Source organism: Meriones unguiculatus, chromosome 3, assembly GCF_030254825.1.
Source record: "Meriones unguiculatus strain TT.TT164.6M chromosome 3, Bangor_MerUng_6.1, whole genome shotgun sequence".
Classification (NCBI taxonomy): domain Eukaryota; kingdom Metazoa; phylum Chordata; class Mammalia; order Rodentia; family Muridae; genus Meriones; species Meriones unguiculatus.
Genome location: NC_083351.1, coordinates 36,864,390 through 36,891,030, shown reverse-complemented (window position 1 = coordinate 36,891,030; position 26,641 = coordinate 36,864,390). Strand labels below are relative to the sequence as shown.

Genomic DNA, 26,641 nt, shown 5'->3' with positions numbered 1-26,641 from the left:
ACTTAGCAAATTTAGTGAGCACATGGGCTCTGAGCAGCAGCCATATACCAAGATGATGATGTGGTGGGGACAGTCGGTGAAATGCAGAAGATGCAACGTGGTGCCATTGTGGTCCTAGCGCTGGCACTCTGAGATTTTTCAGGCCTGTTTTTAGAGCCAGCGCACACTAAGTGTCTGCCATATGCCAGGTTGGTATAACGGTTACTTTCATGCTGCTGTGGACAGAATGCTAATGGGAACAAGGTCACCTTCCGTTCCCACACCGAAGGAGGAGGCAGTAACACCGACAGAGATGTCACAGGCATTTTGGGGGAACAGCAGACACCCTCAGGGGGTGCCCAGCAGCTAATGGATGCTCTGTACAGTGCTGACATTTGTGGTAAGGGCTGGTTTTCACTTCCCAGAGGAGAAAACTGAGGACAGGTGAGGTAACTTGCCTGTAATTAGCAACTTTGTTGTCATTGCTGCTGTGACCAAAAAAAAAAAAAAAAAAAAAAAAGAAAAAGTGACAAAGGCAGCTTAAATGAAGTGAGACAGGCGTGGCAGCAGGAGCTTACGGCAGCAGCAGGAGCTTACGGCAGCATCACAGCAGCATCACGAGGCATCCACAGGCAGGAGGCGGAGTGAGAAGAATGCCAGTGCTCAGCTCACTTTCTCCTCCTTACTCGTCCAGGACCCAGTCCATGGGCACCCACAAATATGGTGGGTCTTCCCCTCCCAGCTAACTCAACCTAGAAACTCCTTAGGAGAGCCCTGCCAAGTTAATATTAGCCACATAGTGGTGGCAAGATATATATATATATGTACATATATACACACATATATATAAAATCTGGACTTTTGTCCCTTGTTAATTTTTAACCACTGTCACCCAAGTCAGAAAGAGTTCGTGTCTTAGCCTTTGAACTGTTATCTATCCCGGCACCCCAATGACCTTGCCCTCTTCCCCGTGCTTCTCCAGCTGCTGCAGATGTTCTACCGGCAACAGGAGGAGATCCGGAGGCTCCGGGAGCTGCTGATCCAGAGAGAGGTTCAGACCAAGCAGCTGGAACTGGAGATCAAAAACCTGCGGATGAGCTTAGGACAGTTCTGAGCAGAGGTCTCCGCCATCCTCGCCCTCAGGGACACCGCTAGGCTCGGTGGGGGGTCCAGAACCAAACCACAGGTCCCCGGAAACAACCACTATTTCTATATTTTATATCAGAAAACAAAACTCTCAGTCGCTGAAAGAGATCCCAGTGGGGCACGGTGCCACCCCCTGTTGCCTTCTCACAGTTTCTGCCCCGGCTGGCTTAGAATACACCCTGCCTTCTGCTGAATTCTGGTCTTGAGGGATGGTGAGGACCTGTGACCTCCCAGAGGGAAAGAGCTTAGTAGAAAGGTCTGGAAGGACTGGGTAGGTCAACCTGCCTGTGGTTTACAACTCTGGCCATAGAATGGGGGGACGATTTGGCCAGTGGGCTCATTCCAACAGGTGTTCCCCGTCACCTTCAGCCCACTTTGGAATATATACTTTGAGCACTAAATTACTTATTTTAGAAGTTTGAAAACCACTGATCTGGCGCAGTTCCCTCATTCTATGGGTGAGGAAACTGAGGCCCAGAGAGAGACAGATAAGATTTGTTTCCTGGCGAGGCTGGACTGAGATCCTGTCTGTCTGGGTCTATCTGACAGTGTTGTTCAGTCTCCACAGTAAGATCCATCGGTTCTGGCCTCAGCTGTGTCCAGACTTACCTGATGACCTCATACCCAGTACTTGTCTCTCTGGTCTCAGTTTTTCCATCTGACCAAGGGGAATGTTTACATGAGCTGCCCTCTCCGTGACCTGTCACCAAAGACTTGATCCTGACCCAGGTTTAGTGCAGAAACTCACACTGGCTCAGGGGCTCAACCTGAGAGGAATGAGTGAAGATTTTCTAAACCACACTGACCAAACCCATCCTTCCAGCCACAATCAGCTGTGTCCATGTCCTGCCACCTCCAGGAGGGCGGAAGCAGACTTCCACCCAGGTTATCTAAAGGCCTCTGGGAGGTAGGGGTCCCCAGCATGGGATGTGGCCAAGCCCTGTGGCCACCCACCAGTAAGGGCTGTGGTCAACTGCACTAGGTGAGAAAGTGGGACCGGATAGCACCTGATCTGAAAGCCTGTTTCCCTCTCTTGTGCCCGATTTGGAGACTTTTCTTTCTTGGTGGTCGGTACAGCAGCCCACTGGTGGCTGAGAAGTACTTGAGACAAAGCTTACCAAAGGAGATGCCCCCACCCCACTCCCACTCCCCTCTGGACGGACAGGCAGTGTTTTCCCCATCGCACAGGGTCACTCGAGCTCAAATGAGAATTGCAGAGGTTACCCAGACTAACAGATTTTGACCCATGTTACCCCTCTGGACTGGCACACTGATGACCAGACCTGCCCCACTGAAGCTGACTCTTCAGTGGAGGGGATGGCCCTCTGGACAAGCTACCCAGATGACCTCAGGACAGTGGAAATGGAGACACAGGCTAGTCTGTGTCTTGCCTGTATTGGCAAGGAAAAGTGGTACAATCCCAAGACTCCCACGTTGCCTTGTCACTCCTCGTCGCTGGCATCTTCACACACTGGAGTCCTGCGGTCCTTGATTTAGCCTCCATCCATCCATCAATCACTAGAGCAAGACTCCTAACTCCAATGATAAGCCAGCTATGCTGGCCTTATTTGTACCCCTCAGTAAAAGGCTAAGTCCCGGGCACCCTACCCCACCCCATGTTCAGCAGTCAGGCCAACCTCGGAGTGAAGAAACCAGCCCAAAGCCACTGATGCCACCCATGTGTGGCTGGGGTGGGGCCTAGAGAGCGTCCCGTTACATCTCTGCACAGCACCATACCCCTGCAGAAGCTCTCCTCACTGTAAGAGACAGACCAGATCTCAGAGTCAAGAACAGGTCACAAGCGGCTATGAACAAATTTGTTCTTTTCGTTTTTGTTTTTTTTTTTTTTACATCTAGAGTAAATTATTTAAATTATTTCAAAGCAAGGTAAAGGGATAGGTAATTTTTATCAGATATTTTTTAAGTCGTCTTTTTTTTTAAGATTATAATTTTATTTTCTTGAGCTAATGGAGCAGCAGTGCCCACTAAGACAGCGTCCCCCCAGATGGCAAAGGAGCGCTCATCTCCTTACTTCATGCCTTGGGAGCTCCCTTTCTGTTGACTCAGGAACTTTTTTGTGGATGAGGAGAGCACCTGGAGATGAGCAGTTGGCTGGTACTCACCTTAGCTCTGGAATAATTCTGCTTCCTGGAACAAAACTTGAGGTCTTGTATGAGAGGGAAACAGGAAGTGAGAAACAGATCTATGCTTTTCATATGAAACTGTGCCTGAAGCTGTTTGAGTGATTGTTTTAATGTTTCTTAAATTCCTTGTACCTTTGTAAAAAAAGAAAAAAAATTAAATAAAAGGTAAAATAGATGCAGAATCGTGCAATGGAAGAATATAACAATCAGCCCTGGGTGGAAATCTCCACCTGTAATCCCGGCACTTGGATGGCTGAGGCAGAAAGATTGAAAGCTTTAGACCTGCCTGGGCAGAGTGTGAGACCCTGCCTTAACCAAAATAATAATATAATAAAAACACCAGGCTTGATACTGTAATGTATGGAGATTTCATTTTGTTAATTTGTTCAACAAGTACCAATTTAGCCACTAGTGTTTGGACCAGAAACCCTTGGTGGCAAACTGGCCAATAAGGTTCTAAGACCCTTGAAGTGCTTTCAGTCGTGGTTGGGAAAATTCGGGAAGGACAGGAACGGGGCAAGGGTGGTCAGGCTGACCCGGAGAAGTAGTTTCCTGAAGGAGATAGACCAAAACCTCAAGTGGATGAGGGACAGTGAGCAGCAGCTATACCCTAAGCAGAGAACTGCAAGATCCCCAGGCTGGAAACAGTGTGGGCCACCTACCCAGTAGGGCAGGAGGGACAGAACCATCTTCAGAGCCTGCGGCCTTGGGGTGCTAGCCTGGGGGTTGCTAAGGTTTCCTAGAAGTCTATTCCAACCCCCCAACAAAGCTGACCACAGGGAAGGGGCACTACAGAAAAAGTTAAGAGTGGGAGTGTGGGAAATGCGAGCCCTCTGGGCGGGAGCTAACTACCAGGCACCTCCACTCTGCCATAGTTTGCTGAAAGCACCCAGACCAGCATCACCAAACAAGAAGCCGACCTTCCATTTAGCCCATCTTAGCGAGCGAGCACCGAGCACGGGCGTTCTTGTCTGTAGGAGACTCCTCCTCCACAGGGCGGAAGAGTCGCCAGCACTAGGCGGGACCAGGCATCGATCTCCAGCAGGTCATCGCCCCTCCAGCCTGCCACTGACAGCTGGGTCACCCGCCCCGCCCCAAGCAAGGTTTCGATTCCCCGCGTTAACCCCACCATACTACGGAAACGACTGAGGTTGCCACTACGGATGGAGGGGGACACTGCCGGGGCGCCGGCGCCGGTCCAGCCGGTCCAGTGGGCGCTCGGCTGGCGCTGCCGGGAGCACAGCGAACGCCCGGCTGAGCTCTTCTGTCGCCGCTGCGGCCGTTGCGTGTGTGCGCTGTGCCCCGTGCTGGGTGCGCACCGCGGCCACCCGGTGGGCCTGGCCCAGGAGGAGGCTGTGCGCGTGCAGGTGGGGAGCCGCGGGGGCGTGCACGGCAGGTCTGGGCGGGCGGAGGTTGAGCTCGGGAGTAACAACCGGAGTAACGGCCGAGGGAGCGCCAGCCCAGGTCTTATTGCCAAATGCCGTTAGCACCTGGAAATTTAAGGGGGCCCCGTAAATGGTAGGCGTAAAATTGGGAGGCACCATCACAACTTCAGAGGATTGGTTGGGATACTGGAGACGCGGCTGTGCTCCGTCGCTTTTGCTAGGGCAGCTATCAGACCAGAGGTTTAGTGAGCGGAGGAAGCGGGGACGCTAAAAGCCAACCCCTCGGGAATGAGGCTGAAAAATTGAGAGCTTAAAGCCAGCCTCTGCTACAAAGGGAAGCCTAACTCAAAAGACCTGATTGGAGCTGGGGTTGTAGAAAAAGAAAACTGTATGTGTGTGCTCCCAGAAGTCTGTTTCTGCACACTGGAGTTCATAGAAGGCCGTTCTGAACTGGGGCCATACTGTTTTGGAAACTCAGTAAGGCCCACTTCCTGCCTCGAATCCGGCTCCTCCCTCTATGCAAACACAGCACTGTCCCCCTCTAGCCTTATCTTCTGGAGACAACCGGAGAGCAGGATCCCCAGCAAGCAAGCCTGGCTCTGCAAAACCTGTTCTCACCTCTGGATTTGAGGACAGCAGGCTAGGCAGAACCTCTGTCTCCTGATTTTATCATTTCTATCTCCAAGAAGTCTTAGGAACCCTGACCCTCAAACACCTTCCTTTCTGCCCTCCGGTGACTTAACCACCTGGGACAAGCCTACACCTCCAAGCCGAAATAAGGCCCGTGGGAGGACAGTCTGGTAGATGTCTGTAACAACGTTCCTTAGGCAGTGCCGCTTGGAGATCCAAGGCTGTTTTCCAGAGCAGTGGCAGGGTCTCCCCCTGGGGTCATCCGTCTCCAGATGGGACTCACCAGGTGTGTCCACACTTGCACCCTTGCTCATTCCTCTACCTGTGCACAGAGCCATTCCCTCACCAAACACCCACTGAGCACAATGCCTTATGCCGTGAGCCAAGTCATAGGTCAGGTCCTCCCCTTACCTGAGCGAGTTTCCTGGCTGGTCGGGGCAAGAACAGTAACAGTGCCAAGGTGGTGGCCAGAGAGGACCAGAAAAAAAGAGCCTGGGGCAGAAAGCCATACAAGCCTTCCCCAGGGAAGCGCCATTGGGCATGACTTTGAGGGTAAGTAGGGTTTCATGGGGTTCCAAGGCAGAAAGTCCTGTGGCTGGAGGTGGGGTCCCCAAACCAGAAGGCCGGGGTATCCTTGAGCCACCTTGGACACCAAGTGACTCAGGTGTCACAATAGATGTGGAAACCGAGGCCAAGGCTGAGCCCCCTCTCTACCCCCAGCTTCCCCTTTCAGTAAAGCCAATCACCAGCGCAGCAAATGATTATTGTATGTTTAAATGGCAAAACAACCTTTTACGAGCATGTGCTACTGACCAGGCACTGGAATCTCATTAGTCTCCAGAGTATCCCTGTTAGCAGTGACAGAAATGGGTTCTGGGCAGGCGGCTGTGGAGCTAGGGCTATGACCTAGCTTCATTCTTACTCCAGAGCTCATTCATACTCCTGCCAGCTTCCTTGGGCTTCCAGTCTCCCCCCCCCCCCCCCGAGAATTGCCATACCTTGGAATTCCTGGCTGATTAATGTTTCAGACACCCACCCCTGTTCCTATGAGTTAGGCCCAGGTGCCAAATGGAAGACCAGCTGTAAGGAAGGCACAGATGGAGACTAGTCACCCTTGGAGGGAGGAGACCCGAAGCAGGCATTTAGAAAAATCGCAACTTCTAAAAGCAGACGTGTGAAAAACAGAAGACAGGCATCCAGGCTGGGGTCATCTCTGGCAAAGGCTTGAGGCCCACAGGGCCGGAGTCTCTGCTCCCTAACCCCCACCTGGCCACGTGACTTTGGGCAAACTACCCACCTTCAGAGCCTTGGGTACACCTGCAGAAAAATAATTCAGTGGCAGGTCAGTGAAGTGGCTTGGCAGGTGAAGATACCTGTTGCCAAGCCTAAGGACCTGAGCTCAATCCCTGAGACCCAGCCACATGGTGGAAAGAGAATGGACTCTGCAAACTGTCGTCTGACCTCCACATGCGTGCTATGGCCCAGTGTCCCACCCCCACCCCCATAAATAAATAAAATCTGATTGAGAGGAAAAAGAAAGGATAAAGGGGAAATTAAGAATGAGAACTTGTAGCTTGAAAGTGACAGTTTTTTTTGTTTGTTTTTTGTTTTTCCTCTTATCACAGCAACTAATCCGGGACTGTTTAGAGTGTTTGGCAACCAAGAAGCAGCAACATGCTGACAACATAGCCCATTTGGAAGACGCTGGGGAAAGGCTCAAGGCAAGTGGACACGGCCCCCTCCCAACTAGCCATCCTCTCTGTGTGTGTGGGTACCAGGGAGTCTGTTTGGGGTTACATAAAGGACCGTGAGTGATGGGTTATTTACGGGAGCACGGGAAACAGGCTGTGTTTTGAAACAGGGTCTTAGGAAGCTAACCAGACCAGCCTCGGAACTTAGTGTCTCCAGCTGGCCTCGAATGCCTTGAACTTGCGCTTCTGCCTTAGCTTCCCAAGTATGTGGGATTATAGGCCTTAACTACCAGGATCGGTTGGTTGGCTGGTTGGTTGATTGAGTGAGTGACTGATTGAAGACTACATAGGCCAATATTGCTTCAAATTCACAATCCTCTTGCCTCAGCCTTCTGAGTTGCTAGGATAACAGGTATGCACCACCATACAGGTGTGTGAAATTGGCTCCCCAGTTCCTAATATCCATTATCAGTCAGGGCTCTACATGTCCTGGTGTTCTGGGGATCTTCACAGGTCACATCGGTGGCCCTAGATTTATTAGTAGTGACCTTCCCTCTAGCCTCCACGAGCAGGCCTGGCTGGGCATGGTGGCGCACACCTATGATCCCAGCATTTTTGAAGCAAGATCAGTCTTAAGTTTGAGGCCAGCCTGATCTACTACTGAGTTCCAGGCCAGAGCCAAAGGGCCAGGTAGCAAGACCATGTCTCAGAAAACAAACAAAACCGGTAGGTAGGGGCCAGCAAGATGGCTCGCACCTACTGCCTGAGTTCAAGCCCTGGATCCCACAGGAGGAGAGAACAGATTTCTGAAAGTTGTCCTCTGACCTCTATATGCACATGTCCTTACACACAAAACACACATACAATAATAATATGAACATGTGAGCATGTTATGAACATGTCCTCACATACAAAACACACATACAATAATAATAAAAGTTTTTCAGGCAGTGGCGGCTCACGCCTTTAACTCCAGCAGTCGGGAGACAGAGGTAGTCGGATCTCTGAGTTCCAGGTGAACCTGGAAAAGCATCTCCCCGCACAACGGCACTGTGCCAGATCTCACTATAGATGGCTATGCGCCACCATGTGGGTGCTGTAGATGGTTATGAGCCACCGTGTGGGTGCTGGGAATTGGATTCAGGACCTTTGGGAGAACAGCCAGTGTTCTTAACCCCTGAGCCATCTCTCCAGCCTGTGTCAGCAAATCTTAAACATTTTACTCTGAACCAGCTCTAGATTCACAGGGTCCTGTCCCTTCACTTAACTGGCTAAGGGTTACTTCTGTGACGCGTAGCTGTCCTCCAGTGCCAAGCCCAGAATCTATCTAACGGTGTGTTTTTCAGCGCAGCGTATATCAGGGGTCTGTTGTTATTTATGTGTATTTATAAACCACGTGTCTACATGCTTAGGCTCAGTATAGCTGATAACAGGTCTTGAGATACTTGATGGTCCTTCTTTGCTTTTCCAGAATTGTTTGGGCTCTTTCGATGGGTTTGGAGGCTCACACCTGTAATTCCCAGCACCCAGATGCTAAAGCAGGAGATTTGCCCCAAGTTTGAGGATAGCCTGAGCCACATAGTGTGCTGCAGGACAGCCTGGGCACACAATGTGAGATGACTCTGTCTCAGGAGGAAAGAAAGAAAAAAGTCAGGAATGGTGGTACTCACGCATAACTCCACAACATGGGAGACTGAGACCCCAGGGTCACAAGTTCAAGGCTAGCCTGAGCGACATTGCCTCCACCAGTAAATCTCCAGATGTATGAACGTGGGATAGCCCTAGGTTTACTTTTCCTTTTTTCGGTTTCTGTATTAGTCAACTTATTCAACAGGTGCAATACTCAAACTCTGTATGTTTTTAATCTACTTTTTAATTTATTTTAATTTGTGTGGGCGTGTCTTTGTCTTTGTGTCTGCCACATGTGTAGGGGTGCCCACAAATGCCAGAACAGGGCATGAGATCACTTGGGGCTGAAATTACAGGTGGTTGTGAGCTGCCCGATATGGGTGTCAGGATCCAGTCGGGAGCGCTGCAAGAACAGCTCTCCACTCCCAAGTGACGTCTCCAGCCCTTCTTAGCTCTCGCACCGAGACGGGCACAGGCATTCTGGAGGTGCCCTCTGTGGCAGACAGGGCTGCTCTGGACCTAGTAGCCTAACTGGGGAGAGTCTCCTTTGGTGTGGAAACTAACCCACGGAGCTGTGTAAACACAACAAGGAAGTTCAGACATGGTCCAGGGTTAAGGTTGTGGCTGTCAGTCTCCCGCCCACACCGTCTAAGGCTGTGCGCTTCCCATCCTGGCTCTGGAGAAGTCTGTGCATTCGTGTGTCAGGGTAAGCCCACGCTCACCCACTGCCTTAGACGTCCCCCTGCACTGGTACTGGACGGCACTAACACGGCATCACCGTTCTCTCTGAATCTCCCGTGTTTTATGCAGCGAAGTTTATTCGTTGTGTGGGGATGGGATCTTAGCAGCCTGTGTCTTCCAGGCTGGCCTTGTGTGTATGTTTGTGCAGGTGAGTGTGCATGTGGGTCATGTGATCAGGGGGCAGAGGTCAACTACAAGTGTCTTCTCAGTCCTTCTCCTGAGTTTTTCAGGCAGGCTGTCTTATGGAAGGCAGAACGCGGGTTCAGGTAGGGTGACTGGCCTTTGAGCTCCCGGGCTCTGTGATCTGCCTGTCTCCACCTCCTCAGCGCTGGGATTAAAGGTGCCATCTGCCGTTCCCTGGGTGGCCACGATTGGGATGTAAAGTAGATAAATAAGTTGATTAATTTAATAAAAAAGTCTGCCATTGCCAAATATTTTAAAAATTCATTTTTACTTTACGTGTATGAGGGTTTTGCTTTCACATATGTATGTGCACCACATGTGTGCAGTGCCTGTGAGGGTCAGATGAAGGCTTTGGATCGCCTGGAAATGCAGTTACAGACCGCGGTGAGCCACCACATGGGTGCTGGGAACTAAACCCAGGTCGTCTGCGAGAGTAGCAAGTGCTCTTACCTGCCGAGCCATTCCCCCAGGCCACGCCCAGCTTGTTATGTTGGTCCTGGGGCTCTGAACTCAGGTCCTCAGGCTTGAGCAGCAAGCATTTTAATTCACCGGGCCATCTCTCCAGCCCCACATGCTTTTCTATTTCTTTGTTGAAGCAGCTTTTTGTTACTGTGTGTGTGTGTGTGTGTGTGTGTGTGTGTGTGTGTGTGTGAGCGTGCATACAGCCCACATATGTAGCTCAGAGGACAGCTTGCGGGAGTTGGGTCTCTCCTTCTGCAACACCTCAAGGATCCCATTCAGGCTGTCAAACTTGGTTGGAACTGCCTATACCCACTGAGCCACAACCAGCCTTTATTTAGCCTTGTTGTTGTTGTTGTTGTTTTGAGGCAGGGTTTTTCTGAATGTCCTGGAACTAGCTCTGTAGACCAGGCTGGCCTTAAACTCAGACACCTGCCTCTGCCTCCTGGATTAAAGGTGAGCACCACTATGCCGACTTTGGGGTATTTCTATACAGTCTAGGCTGGTCTTAGAGTCACTGTGTAGACCAGACTTGAATTTATGATAATACTCCTGCCTCAGCTTTCTGACTGCTGGGCTTGCAATCATTCACCACGATGCCCAGGTTGGCCTTAATTATCCTGTTTCATGCCCCCAAGTGCTGGGAATTTTGGCATGTGCCACTATGGTATACCTTGATACTTTTATAAATGGGGGAGAAAAATAGGCAGAGGGAGAGAGTGTCCATGGGTGAGGACTGCTTGTTGCCTGTTGAAGCAAGCACAATGAGGGATTTCGAATGTGCCGTCTCTCAGAACTGAAAGACCCATAAGAGATGCATGGCCAAGCAGCATGTGCTCCCTGCAGTCCAGGCTCGTAAGAAGCTGAGGTACGGGGACTGCTTGAGCTGTGGAGTTAAAGGCCAGCCCAGGCAATGTAGAGAGACTCTATCTCAAGAAGAAAGTAAACAACAAACAAACAAACAAAAACTCCCCAAAAGCAAAGCAAACAGAAACAGCCTTTGGAGCCCACCTTTGTGTAGCTGACCAAATGCAGGGCTCGGCACGTGGACCAGTTGGCTGAGTCAGACCCCTGAGTTCAGCATCCATAAACTCCCATAAAACCGGCTGTAATGGTAATGAATACCTGTAATCCCAGAGCTAGGGAAGGAGAGGCAGGAGACTGAAAAACTCCAAGTATTCCTAGCTTCAAGTTCAAGGTGCGCCTGCTTACATGACAGTCTGTCCTAAAAGGAAAGGGGAATATATATATATATGGAAATTGAGGTCAGGGAGGGAAGTAATTTATCATGGGTCACATAGCAGGGGGGACCTGAACCACCTAGAGAGAGAGAGATTTCTGGGGTTTCAAGTGGAGGGAGAGAGCATGGTCAGTGCAGGATGAGACAGAAGAGCCCATCAGAAGTGCTCCAGCCCAGCCTACAACCATTCATTAACAGGGCCCAGGGCCTCCTGAGTGCAATCTGGAACCTCAGCAGGCCTGTCTCCTGGGAGCTGGAGGGTGGAGGGACTCAGTAGGGAGCCACTTCTGGACATTGCTCTTCTGGGAGGAACACCCTGCAGCTCCCTTGCCCTTACCTTCAGCCTTCACTCTAGTATCTCCTCATGTTAACCCACGGAAGTCTGAGACACTCAGCCTGCAGAGCCGAGGAAAGGCAAGCGATGGGCCTAAGGCACATGGTCTGCGGTTGGTGCTAGACCTAATCACCAGTAGGGGCTGGAATAACTCCCCTCAGCTCCTGGCTCTGTGCCTTCATGGCCCCCAAAAGCTTTGGGGGTAGAACCAGAACATGGGTCAGGTGGCATGAGACAACTTGCACCAGACTAGAGACGTGGCCGTGTTGCTGGCCTTGACCATGCTGGGCATGGCCATTCATCTGCCTCTGTGCTGGCCTTTGCTGCTGTAACTGAAATGGAAGGATTGGAGGGGCTTATCTCACTCCCTGGCTGCACCACCCACAACCGCCTGTTTCCCAGTTGCGCCCAGTGTGCAGGAAGCAGCTTTCTGCCTTCTCCTGAAAGGCCCCACCCCTTCTGGAGAAGACTGGAAGGTGGGGTCACATAGTAGCCAGCATCCCCCTAACTCCCTCACCCTCCATGAAGAGAGCTTCCTGGCTGGTCAGGTTCTTTCTTGCCTGATCCTCAGGCACTGCTCAGCTGGGCTCCACAGGGCCTCCCCCTGCCGCCAGCAGGCCCCACCCAGCCCAGCTCCACACTCAGTTCACTGTCAGTCCAATTTCACTTTGACTCCAAGGGACCCAAGCTGGCAGCCAACTTCCTTATCCTTCTCTCTGTGTGTCTCCCTCCTTTCCCTCCTCCCTCTCTCCTGGGATATACTTTGAGACAAAAATGGGCCATCAGGACTGCTTGGAACTTAGCTCAGTGGGAAGGAATGATGAATCCTGTTGCTTTTTCTACACAAGCCTGGTTCACCCTATCGCTTCTAACACGTATTCATCACTCGAGGCTTTGGGACGGGTCTCCTCCCGTCCATGTACCAACCAGGCCCAAGCTGCCTACTTTCTGAGACCACACTGAGTCGCTCTGATTCCCTGTGGTATGGCTGTGGACAGGAACATATTTTCTTCCCTTCCTTCCATCATGTGATAAAGAGACACCAGCAGCCAGGTACACTGACCCTCAGCCGCCATGTTACAAATAAGGCCATGGGCACGGGAGCTGGAGCCAGAACCTAATGGCTGCTTAGAGCCTTCTGTAGGACACACACAAACTCCACTCCCATCTCTTGCCAAACCGCAAGCTGTCAAAAGCAGCACGTAGGGACGTGTGTAACAGCACTGGCCTGTAATCCTACCACTTGGGAGGCAGTCACAGGAGGGTCTGTGTTTGAAATCAGCCCAGGCTACAGAATGGTGACATTGTCTTAAAGAAAAAAAGAAAAAGAAAAAGGCACATCTCAGTAGCTAAGGGCTGGCCTGGCCCTGTGCATCACTCTAAAGGGCTGTCATATTTTCTAATCCAGCTTGTTTCACTTCCGGTTGTGTCTTCACGGTTCATCTGTGCTGTAACACGTATGAAAGCGCTGCATTCTTTAATGACTGTGCGTTCTGTGCTGTGTGGTTACAACATGCTCTGTACAATCAGCAAGCTTGAGCGTGCGCCATTGGAAACTGGACCCAGCTATTCTCCGTGTCTAAGCGTTTGCCCAGCTCGGAAGTCTTTTTTGTGCAGATGAATGCATTTTCTGCAGGCTTCTCATGTCTCTCAGTGTAATTTTATACCTTACGTTAGGTGCTGGGGATCAAACCCGGGGCCTCCTGCACCCCTGGCCAGTTCTCTACCACTGCGCTGCACTCCAAGCCCTTCGGCAGTTTCTGCTGTATTTGTAGATGTTTTGTTCTCAGCCCCCTCGATTTAAAGGATTTTCATTACAGTTTTTTTTAAAAACTTTAGTTTTTCATACAGTATATTTTGATCAAATTCTTCCCCTCCCTCAAGTTCTTCCATATCTTCCCCAAGGGTTTTGGGGGTTTGTTTTTGTTTTGTTTTAAGACAAGCGCTCATGACACCAGGCTGGCTCTGACCCTGACTTCTGATCGACGTGCCTCCGCCCTCTTGGGGTGCAGCACCATATCCTGTGTCTCCAGCTCAGGGAGCGCATGAGGCAAGCTCTCTGCCAACTGTTCTGTGTGCCCGGCTCACAGAGCAGCGTTAGGCCAAGCATGGTTGAGCATCAGTTCAATCCCAGCTCTCAGGACGAAGTCATGTAGAAGACTGGGAGTTAGAGACGACCTAGCTACAAAGAAAGACATTATTTAACAAAAAAGCAAGAGGAGAAAGAGGAAAGAAAGATGGGGGAAAGGTTCTTCAGCTGGCTGTGGTGCTGCACATTTTTAATCTGAGCAGTCAGGAGGCAGAAGCAGGGGAATCTCTTGTGAATTCAAGGACTGTGAATTTCAGAACAGCCAGGACTACATAGAGAAACCTTGTAGTCTCAACAGTATTTGCCAGTGCTTAGAAAAGCTTTATTTATTTATTTTTTTGAGTGGCTTCAAACCTGGCCACCTTGCTGGCCTCACCCCGTAGATGCTGTTTTCTGTACAAGACTTCCTGGTTGGCAATTGTATTGTCTACCCTTGACTTTTTTTTTTTTTTTTTTTTTTTTCTTTAAGGCTTCTGCAGACTCGAGTAAAGCCTGGCTGACACAGAAATTCACAGAACTCAGATTAATCCTTGATGAAGAGGAAGTACTGGCCAAAAAATTCATCGATAAGAACACAGAGCTCACCCTCCAGGCGTACAGGGAGCAAGCGGAGTCTTGTGGGAAGCAAATCAAGGTCATGGATGACTTCTCTACCAGGGCATGGAGCATCAGCCAAGAGCCCAACCCTGTTCAGCTGCTGCAGGTATGGCTGGGCTCTGTTATCTTACAGCGGCCACCTGCTCCTCATACCGCACCTGGGTCACTGTGGCATCAGCATGGTCTTTACACTCTGGGGTGGTGCTCAAAGATTTCCCTGGCCCGCAGGTAGGCTTTATTGCCACCACACAGCCAATCAGGAAGTACACACTGTTAGGATAATCAATATGTGTATCTTGCAGTCCTTGGTTTCTCCCAGCAGCATTTCCCAGGGTCCCCAAGCTGCAAGCACTTTGCGAATTGTCTTAGTCACTGTTCTATTGCCGTGAAGAGACCCTGTGACCTCAGCAACTCTTTGTTTTTGTTGGTTTTGGTTTTTTGATAGTGCTGGCTGTCCTGGAACTGGTTCTGTAGGTCAGGCTGCCCTCGGAGAGATCCACTTGCCTCTGCTTCCTGAGGGCTGAGATGAAAGGCGTTTGCCGGCACGGAGGCTGACCGCGGCGACTCTTATAAAGAGAAAGCGTTTAACTGGGGCTGGCTTAGAGGGTCAGAGGTTTAGTCCCTATTATCATCACAGCCGGAGCATGGCAGCGTGCAGGCAGATGCGGTGCTGAGAGGTCTACCTCTGGATCCACAGGCAGCAGGAGGAGAGAGAGCTTCTGAAAGCCCAAAGCCCACCCCCAGTGACACACTTCCTCTAACGAAGCCACATCCCCTAAACCCTCTCAATCAGTGCCGCTCCCTGATGACTAAGCAGTCAAATATATGAGGCTGTAGGGGGCCATTCCTCCTCAACCAACACGAGAATCTTAGCTCCGATATTTCCTAGAGGTCTGCAGTAGGGCTTCTGGTGGATGAGATTTGGGGCAAAGGGAAGGAGGACTCACTGGGGTTCACACTCTGATAGGAACCAAACCTGGGCCTGGCCAGGATTGGTGATAGATGCCAGTAAACCTAGCACTCAGGGAGGAGGAGGAAACCCTGCCTCAGCAAAACAAGACAAAAACCGGAGTGGAACCAGGTCTGTACACACTCAAGTGTATCCGCACTGAGACAGACCCTCAGCACGGCCTGGACTTCACGGCCTGGTTTCCTCCTCACCCGGGCCTGCCTGGGTGCCCTGTGGGAAGGGAAGGAAAGGGGAGAAGAGGGGAATCAGGAGAAAGAAGGGTGGGGGAGGGGCTCCATTTGCCTTATACCTCAGGCAACTGCCCAGTCTCCCCAGGGCTCTGCGCTGTGGCACAGGTCGTCCAGACCACGGTGACCAGGCAGAGCAGGTCCCAACTTTCTTGGGCGTGCAAAAGAGGTCAGACGCAGCTTGCAGCCCCAGGAGCCATCTTGACGTTGTGCCCGTCTGCACAGGCGTATATAGCCACTAAGGCAGAGATGGGACAGCAGATGATCACTTCGGAGCTGAGCCACCCTGTGCCCCTGTCCTTCGAGCCTGTCAAGAACTTCTTTAAGGAGTTTACAGAAGCCGTCCGGAACACTTTACAGACACCAATGGACACTCGCCTGAAGGAAAGTGAGTTGCCTAATGACCGACTTTGAGTCCTTGCTCACTGTAGCTGTATCGTCAGCTGACACAGTACCTCAGAAAAGCAACTCAGGGTGATGGGTTTGTACCAGCTCAGTTGCAGCGTGTGGTGGTGAGGGAGTCATGGTGGCAGGAGCCTGAGGCGGCTTGTCATACCACGTCTGCAACCAGGAAGCAGGGAGGTGGGTGCTGGTGCTGGGCTCCCTTCTGCCAGTCTGCACAGTCTGGGACCCTGAGGTCCTCCCTTCCCCCAGGGGTCAGGGGTCGTTGGCCCATGAGGACTAAGGGAGCAGAAGTGACAAGTGGGGTTCAGACGGCCGTGAGAACGCTGGACAAGACTTCAGGGAGTCAGCTCACTTTATTGTGACAGGTGTGGAAGGGGTCTTGGGGTTACAGGCAGGAAGAGCTGATTGGTCATACCAAAGCTGTACGTTCCTACCGTTAGGGTGAGTCATCCCAGTCTAGAAACGCCCCTGAAGATCATCGCAGAGGTTTGGTTCATGATGACTTCAATCCCAAGTTGACAATGACAACCATCATCCCCCCACTAACGCCTCACCCCAGAGAGGCAGAGAGAGCTTACAGCTTAAATCGTGTGTCCTCACAGGACACCCTGGCTGGGCAGTTGGAAGCTCCCGGCTTAGTGCCCACCTTCCCCAGCTTCCGTCCTTGAAATGGAACCGAGGGCTTCCAGCACAAGGCAAGCTTTCTGCCATGGAGGCACATCCCCAGCCCTCTTTTTGTTTTGAGAGCATCTTAGTTAAGTTGCCCAGGCTGGCCCTTGACCTTTCACCCCTCCTGACCCAGTCTGCTGAGCAGATTACAGGTGTGTGCCACTATGCCCCATTTCAACCTATCCTTAACCTCTACCTTTCCTGAGCCAGTGGCCTGCTTGCCTCTCTCCAGCCACCGCTTCAGGGGCTGCGCAGAGCAATACCTTGCCAGCTCTTACCCCTCCTCTTCGGCCCAGCCCACCATCCCTGCAGGCGGCTGACACAGCTGCACACACCGAAGGCTTTCTACTGACCCTGGCTCGCCCCCCTCCCTGTTGTGCTCCATTTAAACTCTACTTTATTTGGAGTTCCTTCAAGCCTCTCCTTTCTAACCCCCCAGCCCTAGGTAGGAGAGGGAAGGTTAGTGGGGAGAAGGGTCGAAGACCCCTTCACTTCTCCCAGCTATTTAGGGTCGATGGGTTCTTCAGGGCTATACCAATCTCCGCCAACAGCAAATGCAGCCAGCAGCCTCCTCTGTCCAAGCCGCTGCGCCAGGAAGTGTCTCTCCCGTGTCTCTCCAAACCGCCACACCGTCCATCTCTGGTTTCTCCAAACTGCCGCACGCCACACCTCCTCTCTCTCTCTCTCTCTCTCTCTCTCTCTCTCTCTCTCTCTCTCTCTCTTTGGGCTCCTATGTTTATATGTCCCTCCAAGCCCTAGACCACACCCCTCTCCCTGCTGCACGAGGCAGGCCCTTACCAGCTGGCAAAGACCATTGCCTCGCAGGAGTCAGTTATCAGCTGTGGACAAACTATAGCCCAAACTAAAATCCCACACTTGGGATTAAAACAAAAGCATATTTACACAACATGACTGAGCTTTTAAAGAAACCAAAACTTCCATTACACGTCCCTGACACCTCACCTCTGCCCTCCTCCTTCCAGGGCCTGCCCAGGTGCCCTGCCTGGGACCCTCCTCAACCACAGTAAATGGCTGGAGGGCAGTGGCCGCTTGGGGTCCAGCCCTGAGAGTGCCCGCAAAGGCTGTAGCAAACCAGGCCCTCAGAAGTCCCTGGCGTTGATCCTTTCATCCCTCCCCTCAGCTGTGGTGGCAGTACCCTCTCAACCCCGGCATGTGCCTGTCACGTGCCACAGCTTCTGTGGTGCTGACAACCCTCCGAGGGAAAGACAGACAGGGTGTTTCAGGCCACAGGAACTGCTGTGAGGTCAGATAAAGCAGACAGGGATGGAGGGCCATTTCCTAGCCGGCTCTGGGGGGACCTGTCTGTGAAGGACCTGAGGCAAACTAGAGTAGCATTCTGTAGGCCCTGAAGACCTAAGGGCAGCGGGTTGGGGTGGGGGGAGACACCAGCACCGAAGTGGCCCTGCCACCTCGTCCTGTCTCCACATCTGTCTGATGGAGCTCCTGCTTGGGAGGGCTGTTGTGCAGGTCAGGCGCAGTCAGCTCCAAGTGTTCTCCATTCTCACTGTTGCTGGGATGTCTGGGATGCCCGGGAAATGTGTTCTAAGCAGAAGGAACGACAAACGCAAAGGTCCTGGGTCGAAGTGAAAGCGAGCTCGTCATGTGAGGGGCCGTAGAAGCTCATGGTATGGGTGTGAAGGGGAGAAGGGCTAAGGCAGTTCTTCACTTGCTGTGATAAACACTGACCAAAAGCCACTTGGAGACAGAAGGACTTATTTCAGATTACGGCTGATAGGCCATCGCTGAGAGGAAACAGGAAGTCAGGGTAGGAGCTTGGAGGCAAGACCTGAAGCAAAGACCGTGCTTTACTGCCTTGCTTCCCATGGTTTGCTCAGCCTTTCTTATACCACCCAGGTCTACCTGCCCCGGGGCAGCACCACCCATACTGGGCTGGGTGCTCCCACATCAGTCATTAATCAAGATGTCCTCCAGTGCCAGGCACGGTGGCACACACCTTCAGTGCCAGCACTCGGTGTAGGGAGTGGGGCAGAGGCAGGTGAGTCTCTGTGAGTTTGAGGCCAGCCTGGTCTACAGGGTGAGTTACAGGATAGCCAGGGCTACACAGAGAAACCCTGTTTCAAAAACAAAAAACAAACAAACAAACAAACAAAAACACCCCTCCCCCAAAAAAATAGGGAAGAAAGAAAGTGTCTCATAGAAAAGTGTCACCACAAGCCAATCTAATGGTGACATGTTTCTCAGTTGAGCCTCCTCATCCCAAATAACTCTTATCTTGTGCCACTTTCACACACACACACACACACACACACACACACACACACACAAAACCAAAAAAAAAAAAGAAAAACAAACAAAAAACACACAGGATAAGCAGAAGGAAGTTTTCTGGAGTGGGTGAAGGGCCGTTTGAGAAGTTTCAGCTCCCCAGGCAGATTTCACCCAGGTAACAGCCTTTGCCAAGGTCCACCCCATCATCACCCATACATAGGCCATGGTGATAAAGTTGATAAAGTTGGCCTATGGACAAGATACAGAGAAGGGGAGGCGGAGGTCCCCAAGGAGGGGTTTCCTAAGGAGTCCTCTCTCTGGGACAACTTCCCACCCTTTGCTCTTTCTCCTTTCTTCCTTCCTTCCTTCCTTCCTTCCTTCCTTCCTTCCTTCCTTCTTTTCTTCCTCCCTCCCTTCCTTCCTTTCTTCCTTTTTGGTTTTTTTTTCAAGACAGGGTTTCTCTTTGTGGCCTTGGCTGTCCTGGACTTGTAGACCAGGCTGGCCTTGAACTCACAGAGATCCACCTTCCTCTACCTCCCCAAGTGCTGGAATTACAGGCCTGTGCCGCCATACCCAGCACCCTTTGCTCTTTCTGAGACCTGAATCTCCCTGCAGGTTTAGATGGGCTTTGTGTGTGTATGTGTGTGTAGTTAGAGCTACTTACAGGAGCATAGGTGAGAAGTTATTTACAGGAGTGTAAGCATTTGCCAATGGCTGTTCCACTGAAGAAAATGTCTCACTGTCCCCAACAGCCATTGATTAGTTATAGATCCCTGGGAGGGCGGGGCTTACACAGCCCCTCCTCACGACAGGTAATTACAGTGCTACTTAGAGTTTGAATCAGTTAGGCTTTCTTCCTTTCTTTAAGTTACACATGTATTTGTGTGTCTGGTGGTGGGGAGGGGTATGCACAAGTGCAAAACCTGAGGAGGGGAGAGGGAAAGGGGTGTGTGTGATTTCCTGGAGCTGGAGTTACCCGTTCTTGTGGGCCACCCAGTATGGGTGCTGGGAACTGAGCTCAGACCCTCTGAAAGAACAAGTACTCAGAAGTGCTCCAGCCTTCTGAAGTGCCCTGCCAGACACACATACACACGCACGCACGCACGCACGCACACGGCTTCCTGCTGCACACCATCTTCCAGGCTCAGCACTGCTTTGAGGGAAGGCTGCCACCTAGCCTCCAGTGCTGTGAGCTGAGGCTGGCCTCTGCTGCCTCCAGTGAGTGTGGTGCTGGGTACCCCCACATCACAGAGTTTGTATTTTCTCAATTTGCGTGTGATTCTTGGGGGAGACCTGCAAGGCTCCGGGCCTGCCTCGTGTGGGTGTTTGTCTGTGCTGCGGGCATGAACTTCAGGCATTCGCACCTCACAATTGTAATTCCTTACAGATATAAACTGCCAGCTTTCAGGCTCCTCCAGCTCCAAGCCAGGCACCTTGTTGAAAACCAGCTCCTCACCAGAGAGATCGCTCTTCTTGAAATGTGAGACTGGGAGCCGGGGAGTGGGAGAGGGGGTTGGGTGGGAGCAATGGTGGAGGAGGGGCAGGAAATGAGCCCCACAACTTCCTGCTAAGAGACTGTTTCCAAACAAGGTGTTTAGCCCAAATGTTTGCTGGGTGTAGCTCCGGGCAGTGTCTAACCCCAGTGCTCGGGGGCTCAGCCAGGAAGATCTCAAGTTCCGGGCTGGCCTTCGCTATACAGTACGGCCTTGTCTCAAAACCAAACCAAACCAAACCAACAAGCACTTAAAACTGTTATTAGGCTTTTAAAGATGCACAGATTCAGCTGGGCAGTGGTGGCACATGCTTTTCATCCCAGCACTTGGAAGACAGAGGCTGTTAGTCAGATCTTGAGTTCTAAGTTTGAGGCCAGCCGGTGTACAGAGCGAGTTCCAGGACAGCTAAGGCTACACAGAAAAACCCTGTCTTGAAAAACCAATATATATATTAACCGTAGAAAACAAAAGAAAAATTATTCATAATTTTTTCTTTTACAAAAGAAAGCTTTTGTTTTGTTTTTGAGACAGAGCCTCCTGTAGCTCAGGCTGGCCTTGAACTCCCGATCCTTCTGCCTCTCCCAAGTGCTGGGACCACTGGTGGGTTCTGCCATGCCCAACTTATTACTATATATAGTAATTTATATATACATTTACAGAAGCAGAGGGTGGGGGCTCTCAGTGATGGATGGCTTGCCTGGCATGTGTGAGGCATGCCTGAGCTTAATCCCCAGTCTCACAAGACAGCTAGGGAGGGCTGGAGAGATGGCGTAAAGGTTAAGCCCAATGGCTGTTCTTCCAGAGGTCCTGCATTCAATTCCCAACAACCACATGGTGGCTCACAACCATCTATAGTGAGATCTGGTGCCCTCTTCTGGTGTGCAGGCACACATGCAGGCAGAACACTGTATAAATAATAAATCTTTTGAAAGAGAGAGGAGGAGGAAAGAAAAAGAGAGGAAGACAACAAAATTGTATATGTAATGTATTAATTGTGAAGAAAATCAGAAATCACAAACAAAAAGAAAGCAGCCATCTTACCCAGTAATAACTGCAGTCAGCATTTCCACAGATTTCTTTCTCAGACATTTAAAAGATACAGTGTTAGAGGACAGTGGTAGCGGGTGTCTTTAATCCCAGAATTTAGGAGGCAGAGGCAGGCTGATCTCTGAGTCCAAGGCCAACCTGGTCTACACAGTGAGTTTAAGGACACAGAGGACTCTGTCTCTAAAAACAAAAAACAAAACAAAAAAACTGTGTCAAGGTATTTTAAGGTAGCACCAAGTCATAATCTTTTATAACTTTATGTAACAGTATAACAGTGGTGCTCCATTTCAATAGCCATTTTAAAGGCCACCCAGTATCACATCAAACAGACATTTATTTTCATCATGACAAGCAGCTTTTTACTCATCACCTCCAAATGCTCATAACAACCCTATTAAAAGCTGCAGCTACGTTCTACTCTTCTTTATTCTTCATTGTTCTCTTTTTTCAATTCTTTTTCTTTTGGAGACAGGATTTTACTCTGTAACCCAAGTGAGTGTCAGACTTCTATCAGGTAGGCCCAGCTTTAACCTACCAGCACTGTTCAACTTGTTAAATTGGTGAACGAGTGGATAAGTATGCATTATTTTCTGCATAACTTCAGGAGTGATTTCTCAAAATAGGATCACTGAGCACACGTTTGAAAAATAAAGTGCATTCAAAGAGGAGTACACAAAACGAAGGGGAGGGTGCAGCCGAACAACTCCTGTAAAAGTAAACATTCCTTCACCTCCTTCAGAACAAAAATGGAAATTTCTAGAAGCCTTCTTTCGGCTCCCACATTTACCACGCCAAAAGGATGGCAACTGTTTCCATTTCTAATTCTCTGGCCTAAAGAAAAACCGCTCGCCCCAGAGACTGAAGAGATTGGCTGAGAGCGGTTGCTGCTTTGGTACACCTCACGGGGGGTCGGGTTCTCGGAGGCTCACAGCTTGCTGTTAACTCCAGTTGCATGGAGTCTGGCGCCCTCTTCTGGCCGCTGCCGGTGCTGCACGTTACAGTGAGATGCGCATTAAAAAAACGTGTTCGTGCCCATAAAATAAACACACACACTGGGGCTGCAGAGAGGGCTCAGCGGTTAAGAGCCCTGGCTGCTCTTCCAGAGGTCCTGAGTTCAATTCCCAGCAACCACATGGTGGCTCACACCGAGTACAGTCCCCAAAGTTAAGGGGTACAAGGGTCGAAGGACATGCAGCCGAGTTCCAGTAGTTATAAATTTGCTATCTTTCTGGTTTTGAGACTGGGTCTCGTTACGTAGCCCTGCTGTCTGGAACACGCCAGGTAGACCTCGCTTGGTGGGTCTTGAACCCACAGAACCGCTGCGAGGGGTGGGATTAAAGTTGGGCTCCGCCTTCCTCGCCAGCAGGATAACATCTTTTTTATTTAAATAGCGGTAAGTTCCATGATTCAGATTCGAGCCCTACAGAGCAAGTAACGAACCTCTTTCCCTCCCACCACGCCCGATAGCTTTGGTGCCGGCCAACGGTAGTGGGCGTGGCTCCTTATCCCCGCCCACGGGCACGACCGCCGCCTCCCGCCCCTCACGCAGACGCACGCTCGCTCGGGGGCGGGGCCCCACATGGCCCCGCCCGTGCCTCCTGACAGCCTTCTCTCCGCCCCTTCCGCAGACGCGCGCACGCCGACGCTGGACCCCGACACGATGCACGCGCGCCTGCGCCTGTCGACGGACGGCCTGACGGTGCGCTGCTCGCTGCTGGGCCGCTTGGGGCCGCGTCCCGCGCCGCGGTTCGACGCGCTGCGTCAGGTGCTGGGCCGCGACGGCTTCGCAGCGGGACGCCACTACTGGGAGGTGGACGTGCAGGAGGCCGGCGTGGGCTGGTGGGTGGGCGCGGCCTACCCGTCTCTGCGGCGCCTCGGGGCCTCCGCCGCCGCCCGCCTGGGCTGCAACCGCGAGTCGTGGTGCGTGAAGCGCTACGACCTCGAGTACTGGGCCTTCCACGACTGCCAGCGAAGCCGCCTGCGCCTCCGCCGCGACCCCCACCGGCTCGGCGTCTTCCTGGACTACGAGGCCGGCGTTCTGGCCTTCTACGACGTGGCGGGTGGCATGAGCCATTTGCACACCTTCCACGCCGCCTTCCAGGAGCCGCTCTACCCGGCCCTGCGCCTCTGGGAGGGAGCCATCAGCATCCCCCGGTTGCCCTAGGCGAGCGGGCTTCCTTTCCTAGGCTAGTCGCCAGGCGGTCCACGTACCCGGCTCTGCCTTTAGGGAGCAGGTTCCTGGAAGGGGCGCCCCGCTGCCTGTGTCTGGGACACCATCTTGCAGCGCCTAGAAACTCCTGGCACACAGTAGGCACACAGTAAGTATCAGTGAAAGTCTCCCGGCAGGGGCACTTATCTCCTTAAACCCCCGCCCTCACCCCTGTTTGGGCCAACTGCTCCCCAGCCACTTGTCCAGGTCACCTCTACCCAGAGCGGTGAGAGGGTTTCTTGCCTCCGGGCCTGCATCTTCTACAAACCAGGACGAGCATCCCCTTGAGATTAGAAGGGGTTTCTCATTGAACTACAGACACAGAGCAGGAAGCACTTCTCCTTAGCTTTTCTAGCACTTTGCCCAGCCTTTCTAGCCCGCCCATTGGCTGCTTCCTCTCATCCAAATCCTGTCAGTCTTTTCAGACACGCGTCATCAGAAGCTGGTTCACAGTTGCACCTTTGAATCCTTGTGCATCCCACCATAAATAGGAAAACCGTCTCTCCGCCTGTCTTAGTTCTCAGGCCTGTCTGCCCCAGGAAGTTCCTTTCCACCCCACACCCCAAAAAAACAAAACTGTCAGGCCTGTAAACCTAGGACCTGTCGTTCCAGTTACTTTCTAAGAAGAAGTGTCCTTTCCTTCCCAAAATGATTCAGAAAGGACCCTCCCAGGCAATGACTGAGTGACTCACGGAGAAAAAACTCCTGGGAATGACAAGACAGACCTCACAGGGGAGCCACATCCTTGATACCACAGCTCCTTCAGTCACAAAAGACCCCAGAGTTTTTCCCACACTCACCACTGCAGGGCCAAGCCAGGCATCTCTTAACTGTATCAGGGCATTGTCACATGTAGTCACACTACACACAGTTGAACCTTGCTGCCCTCAGTCACACTACACACAGTTGATCTTTACTGCCCTCAAGGGTGGGAATGGATCCCCTTGTGCACAGGGTAGAACTGTACACTTGAGTCAGCTGACTGCCCAGGATAATGGAACCAGTGTTAGGTCAGCGTCTGTGCTGCCCATCCCGCTGTGCTGTGGACGTGGCTCCTCTTCTGCTTCAGTTTTAATTGCCTCTGGATTGCCCTCTTTGGCCTCTGAAGTGAGGTTTCAGACCCTTCAGGGTAGGAGTGGGATTGCTTATTGAGAGGCTGTGATCTGAGTATAAAATAAAAAGACTAGTTCTGGGCCAAGGTTTGTGCTGGTGCTGGCTGGAAGACTAGTTTCCAATCAGTTGTGTGGCCTCAGGCAGCATACCTTCTACCTATGGTCCCACCCGAAACGTGGGTGAGTGTCAGCGGCTTCCAATGAGCCAAAGCTAATGAAATTGCCTTTAAAACTATAATGTTGCATCAGGCTGAGATTTGTTAGCATCTCCAGTAGATTCTTCCCACCTTGTCAAGGTGCTGAACCACATACCCAGCAGCAGGGTGGCAGCCAAGGGAGCTGCCTTAATATTCTCAGGCAGTTTCCTTGGGATCCATGTTTTTGAAGGTAGAAAGTATGTGGTTTTTTGTTTGGTTTGGGTCGTTTGAGACTGGGTTTCTCTGAGCAACAAGCCTTGGATGTCCCCCCAGGCTGGCCTCCAACTCAGAGATCACCTGCCTCTGCCTCCTGAGTGCTGGGATTAAAGGGGTGTGCCACCATGCCTAGCCTCAAAGCATGTCTTAATGCTCTTGGTTTTGTAGAATTGGACAGGTTATTTTCCCTGTGGTGTTTGGTCTAGAGCCAGTGGCCTTGCACATAAGCAAGTGCTCCCTCAAGCTATATTCCAACCCCAGCAGGTCTAAGAAAAAGTCAAGGCCAGTTCTGAGGGAAATGGAGGACAGACAGGTCTGTCTCAAATACCCAGCTTCAAGGGAGAAGGGTTGTGGGCCATCTAAGATTCCTGTGAGACTGGGAAGGGTCTGGTCTGGCTCTTGACCTTGTGGGGCCAGGTACTTTCTGGGCACTGTCTCACATAGAAGCTTCATTATCTCCTTCGGGCACACGGTTTTCAGTCCATGATTGGCTAGTAGCAGCCATATTTTTAAATGACAAGAGTTTTCTAATACATGCTTTGTTTAATAAAATTGGAATACTCTCCCTTGTAACTATGTTCTTCATTGGGAGTCAAGTGCATAGCATTCACACCTGGAGAAGACCTCATTCACCTGACATCTCCTTCAGAGCTTTCATGAAATAGTCAGCTGGTCCTAAATTGAACACCTCTAGTGATGGGGAACTCAGCGCTCATGAAGATAACCAAGTTCTTTTTAACAGTCATTTTCGTGGGCAGGAGACCCTAGGTATCATGGTACACATGGTTGTCAGAAGATAACTGGTGGAAGTCAGTTTTGTCCTTCCACCATGTGGGTTCTGGGGACTGAACTCTGGTTGTGAGGATGGTGACAACTATCTACTCGCTGGGCCATTTCAGCGACCTCTGGATTCTTCTGTGGAAGCAACCCAACTCCCAGTTGACTCCAGCCACAAAAGTACTGTGAAGCATGTTGGCAGTGGAAGCCTCCTGTAGTCTCCAGCTTCTAGAGAAGCCGGGGCTCTCTGCCTATAGTGCATCTCTTCTGCTTTCTCAGCACCACTCTGTGGTAACCTCATATGGTCCTAGTGGATAGAAGCACTCGGTATTCTGAGACAGCTGCTCCAGACAGCACGGTAGTTATGACAGGGAGTGATTGTGATTGGAGGACCCAGGCCAGATCCTATCATGTTCTGTTCAGAAATTTAGGGAGGGTGAGGAGAAGGAAGGCTTGTGAGGTGGCTTAGCAGGTCAAGGGGCTTGCCACCAAGTCTGGCCACCTGAATTCAACCCCCAGGGCCCACATGATGGAAGGATAGAACCAACTCCTGAAATTTGTCTGACCTTTACAGAGTGCAAATCCACCCATACATACACACATACAAAATGTAGAGACTGGTAAGGTGGCTTGTGGTTAGAGTGTTAGCTATTCTTGCAGAGGACCCAAGCTCAGTTTCCAGCATGGTGGCTCACAGCTGCACCTCCAGTTCCATAAGATCAAATACTCAGGGTTCCTCTGGCTTCTGTAGGCACCGAAACACATGCAGTCCACAAACAAATGTAAAAAAAAAAAACAGTCCTTGCTTCACTACTCCCCAAA

At 51.3% G+C, this 26,641-nt stretch overlaps 2 protein-coding genes across 2 annotated transcripts in view; both read left to right on the top strand.

Annotated features, from left to right (window-relative positions):
* The window catches only part of Coro2a (coronin 2A), a 47,969-nt gene extending 44,343 nt beyond the window's left edge, over window positions 1-3,626 (top strand). Inside the window, exon 12 of the mRNA XM_021641511.2 lies at window positions 962-3,626. Coding sequence (XP_021497186.1) covers window positions 962-1,093 — 132 coding nt within the window. The 3' untranslated portion in view covers window positions 1,094-3,626. The remainder of the gene's footprint in view (window positions 1-961) is intronic.
* Window positions 3,459-25,615, top strand: Trim14 (tripartite motif containing 14). Its single transcript, XM_021641513.2, has 7 exons — window positions 3,459-3,566; window positions 4,265-4,636; window positions 6,910-7,005; window positions 14,120-14,353; window positions 15,670-15,832; window positions 20,156-20,248; window positions 22,937-25,615. The coding sequence occupies exons 1-7, from the start codon at window positions 3,459-3,461 to the stop codon at window positions 23,470-23,472; spliced, it is 1,602 nt and encodes a 533-aa protein (XP_021497188.2). The 3' UTR covers window positions 23,473-25,615.
* The last annotated feature ends 1,026 nt before the right edge of the window (window positions 25,616-26,641 follow it).

Excerpts from the sequence above, each read along its gene's own strand:
- Trim14 (XM_021641513.2), top strand. The coding sequence starts at position 3,459 with ATGGAAGAATATAACAATCAGCCCTGGGTGGAAATCTCCACCTGTAAT. Across the intron at positions 3,567-4,264 it reads TAGACCTGCCTGGGCAGAGT|GGCGGAAGAGTCGCCAGCAC; the intron begins GTGAGACCCTGC and ends CCTCCTCCACAG. Across the intron at positions 14,354-15,669 it reads ACCCTGTTCAGCTGCTGCAG|GCGTATATAGCCACTAAGGC; the intron begins GTATGGCTGGGC and ends CCGTCTGCACAG.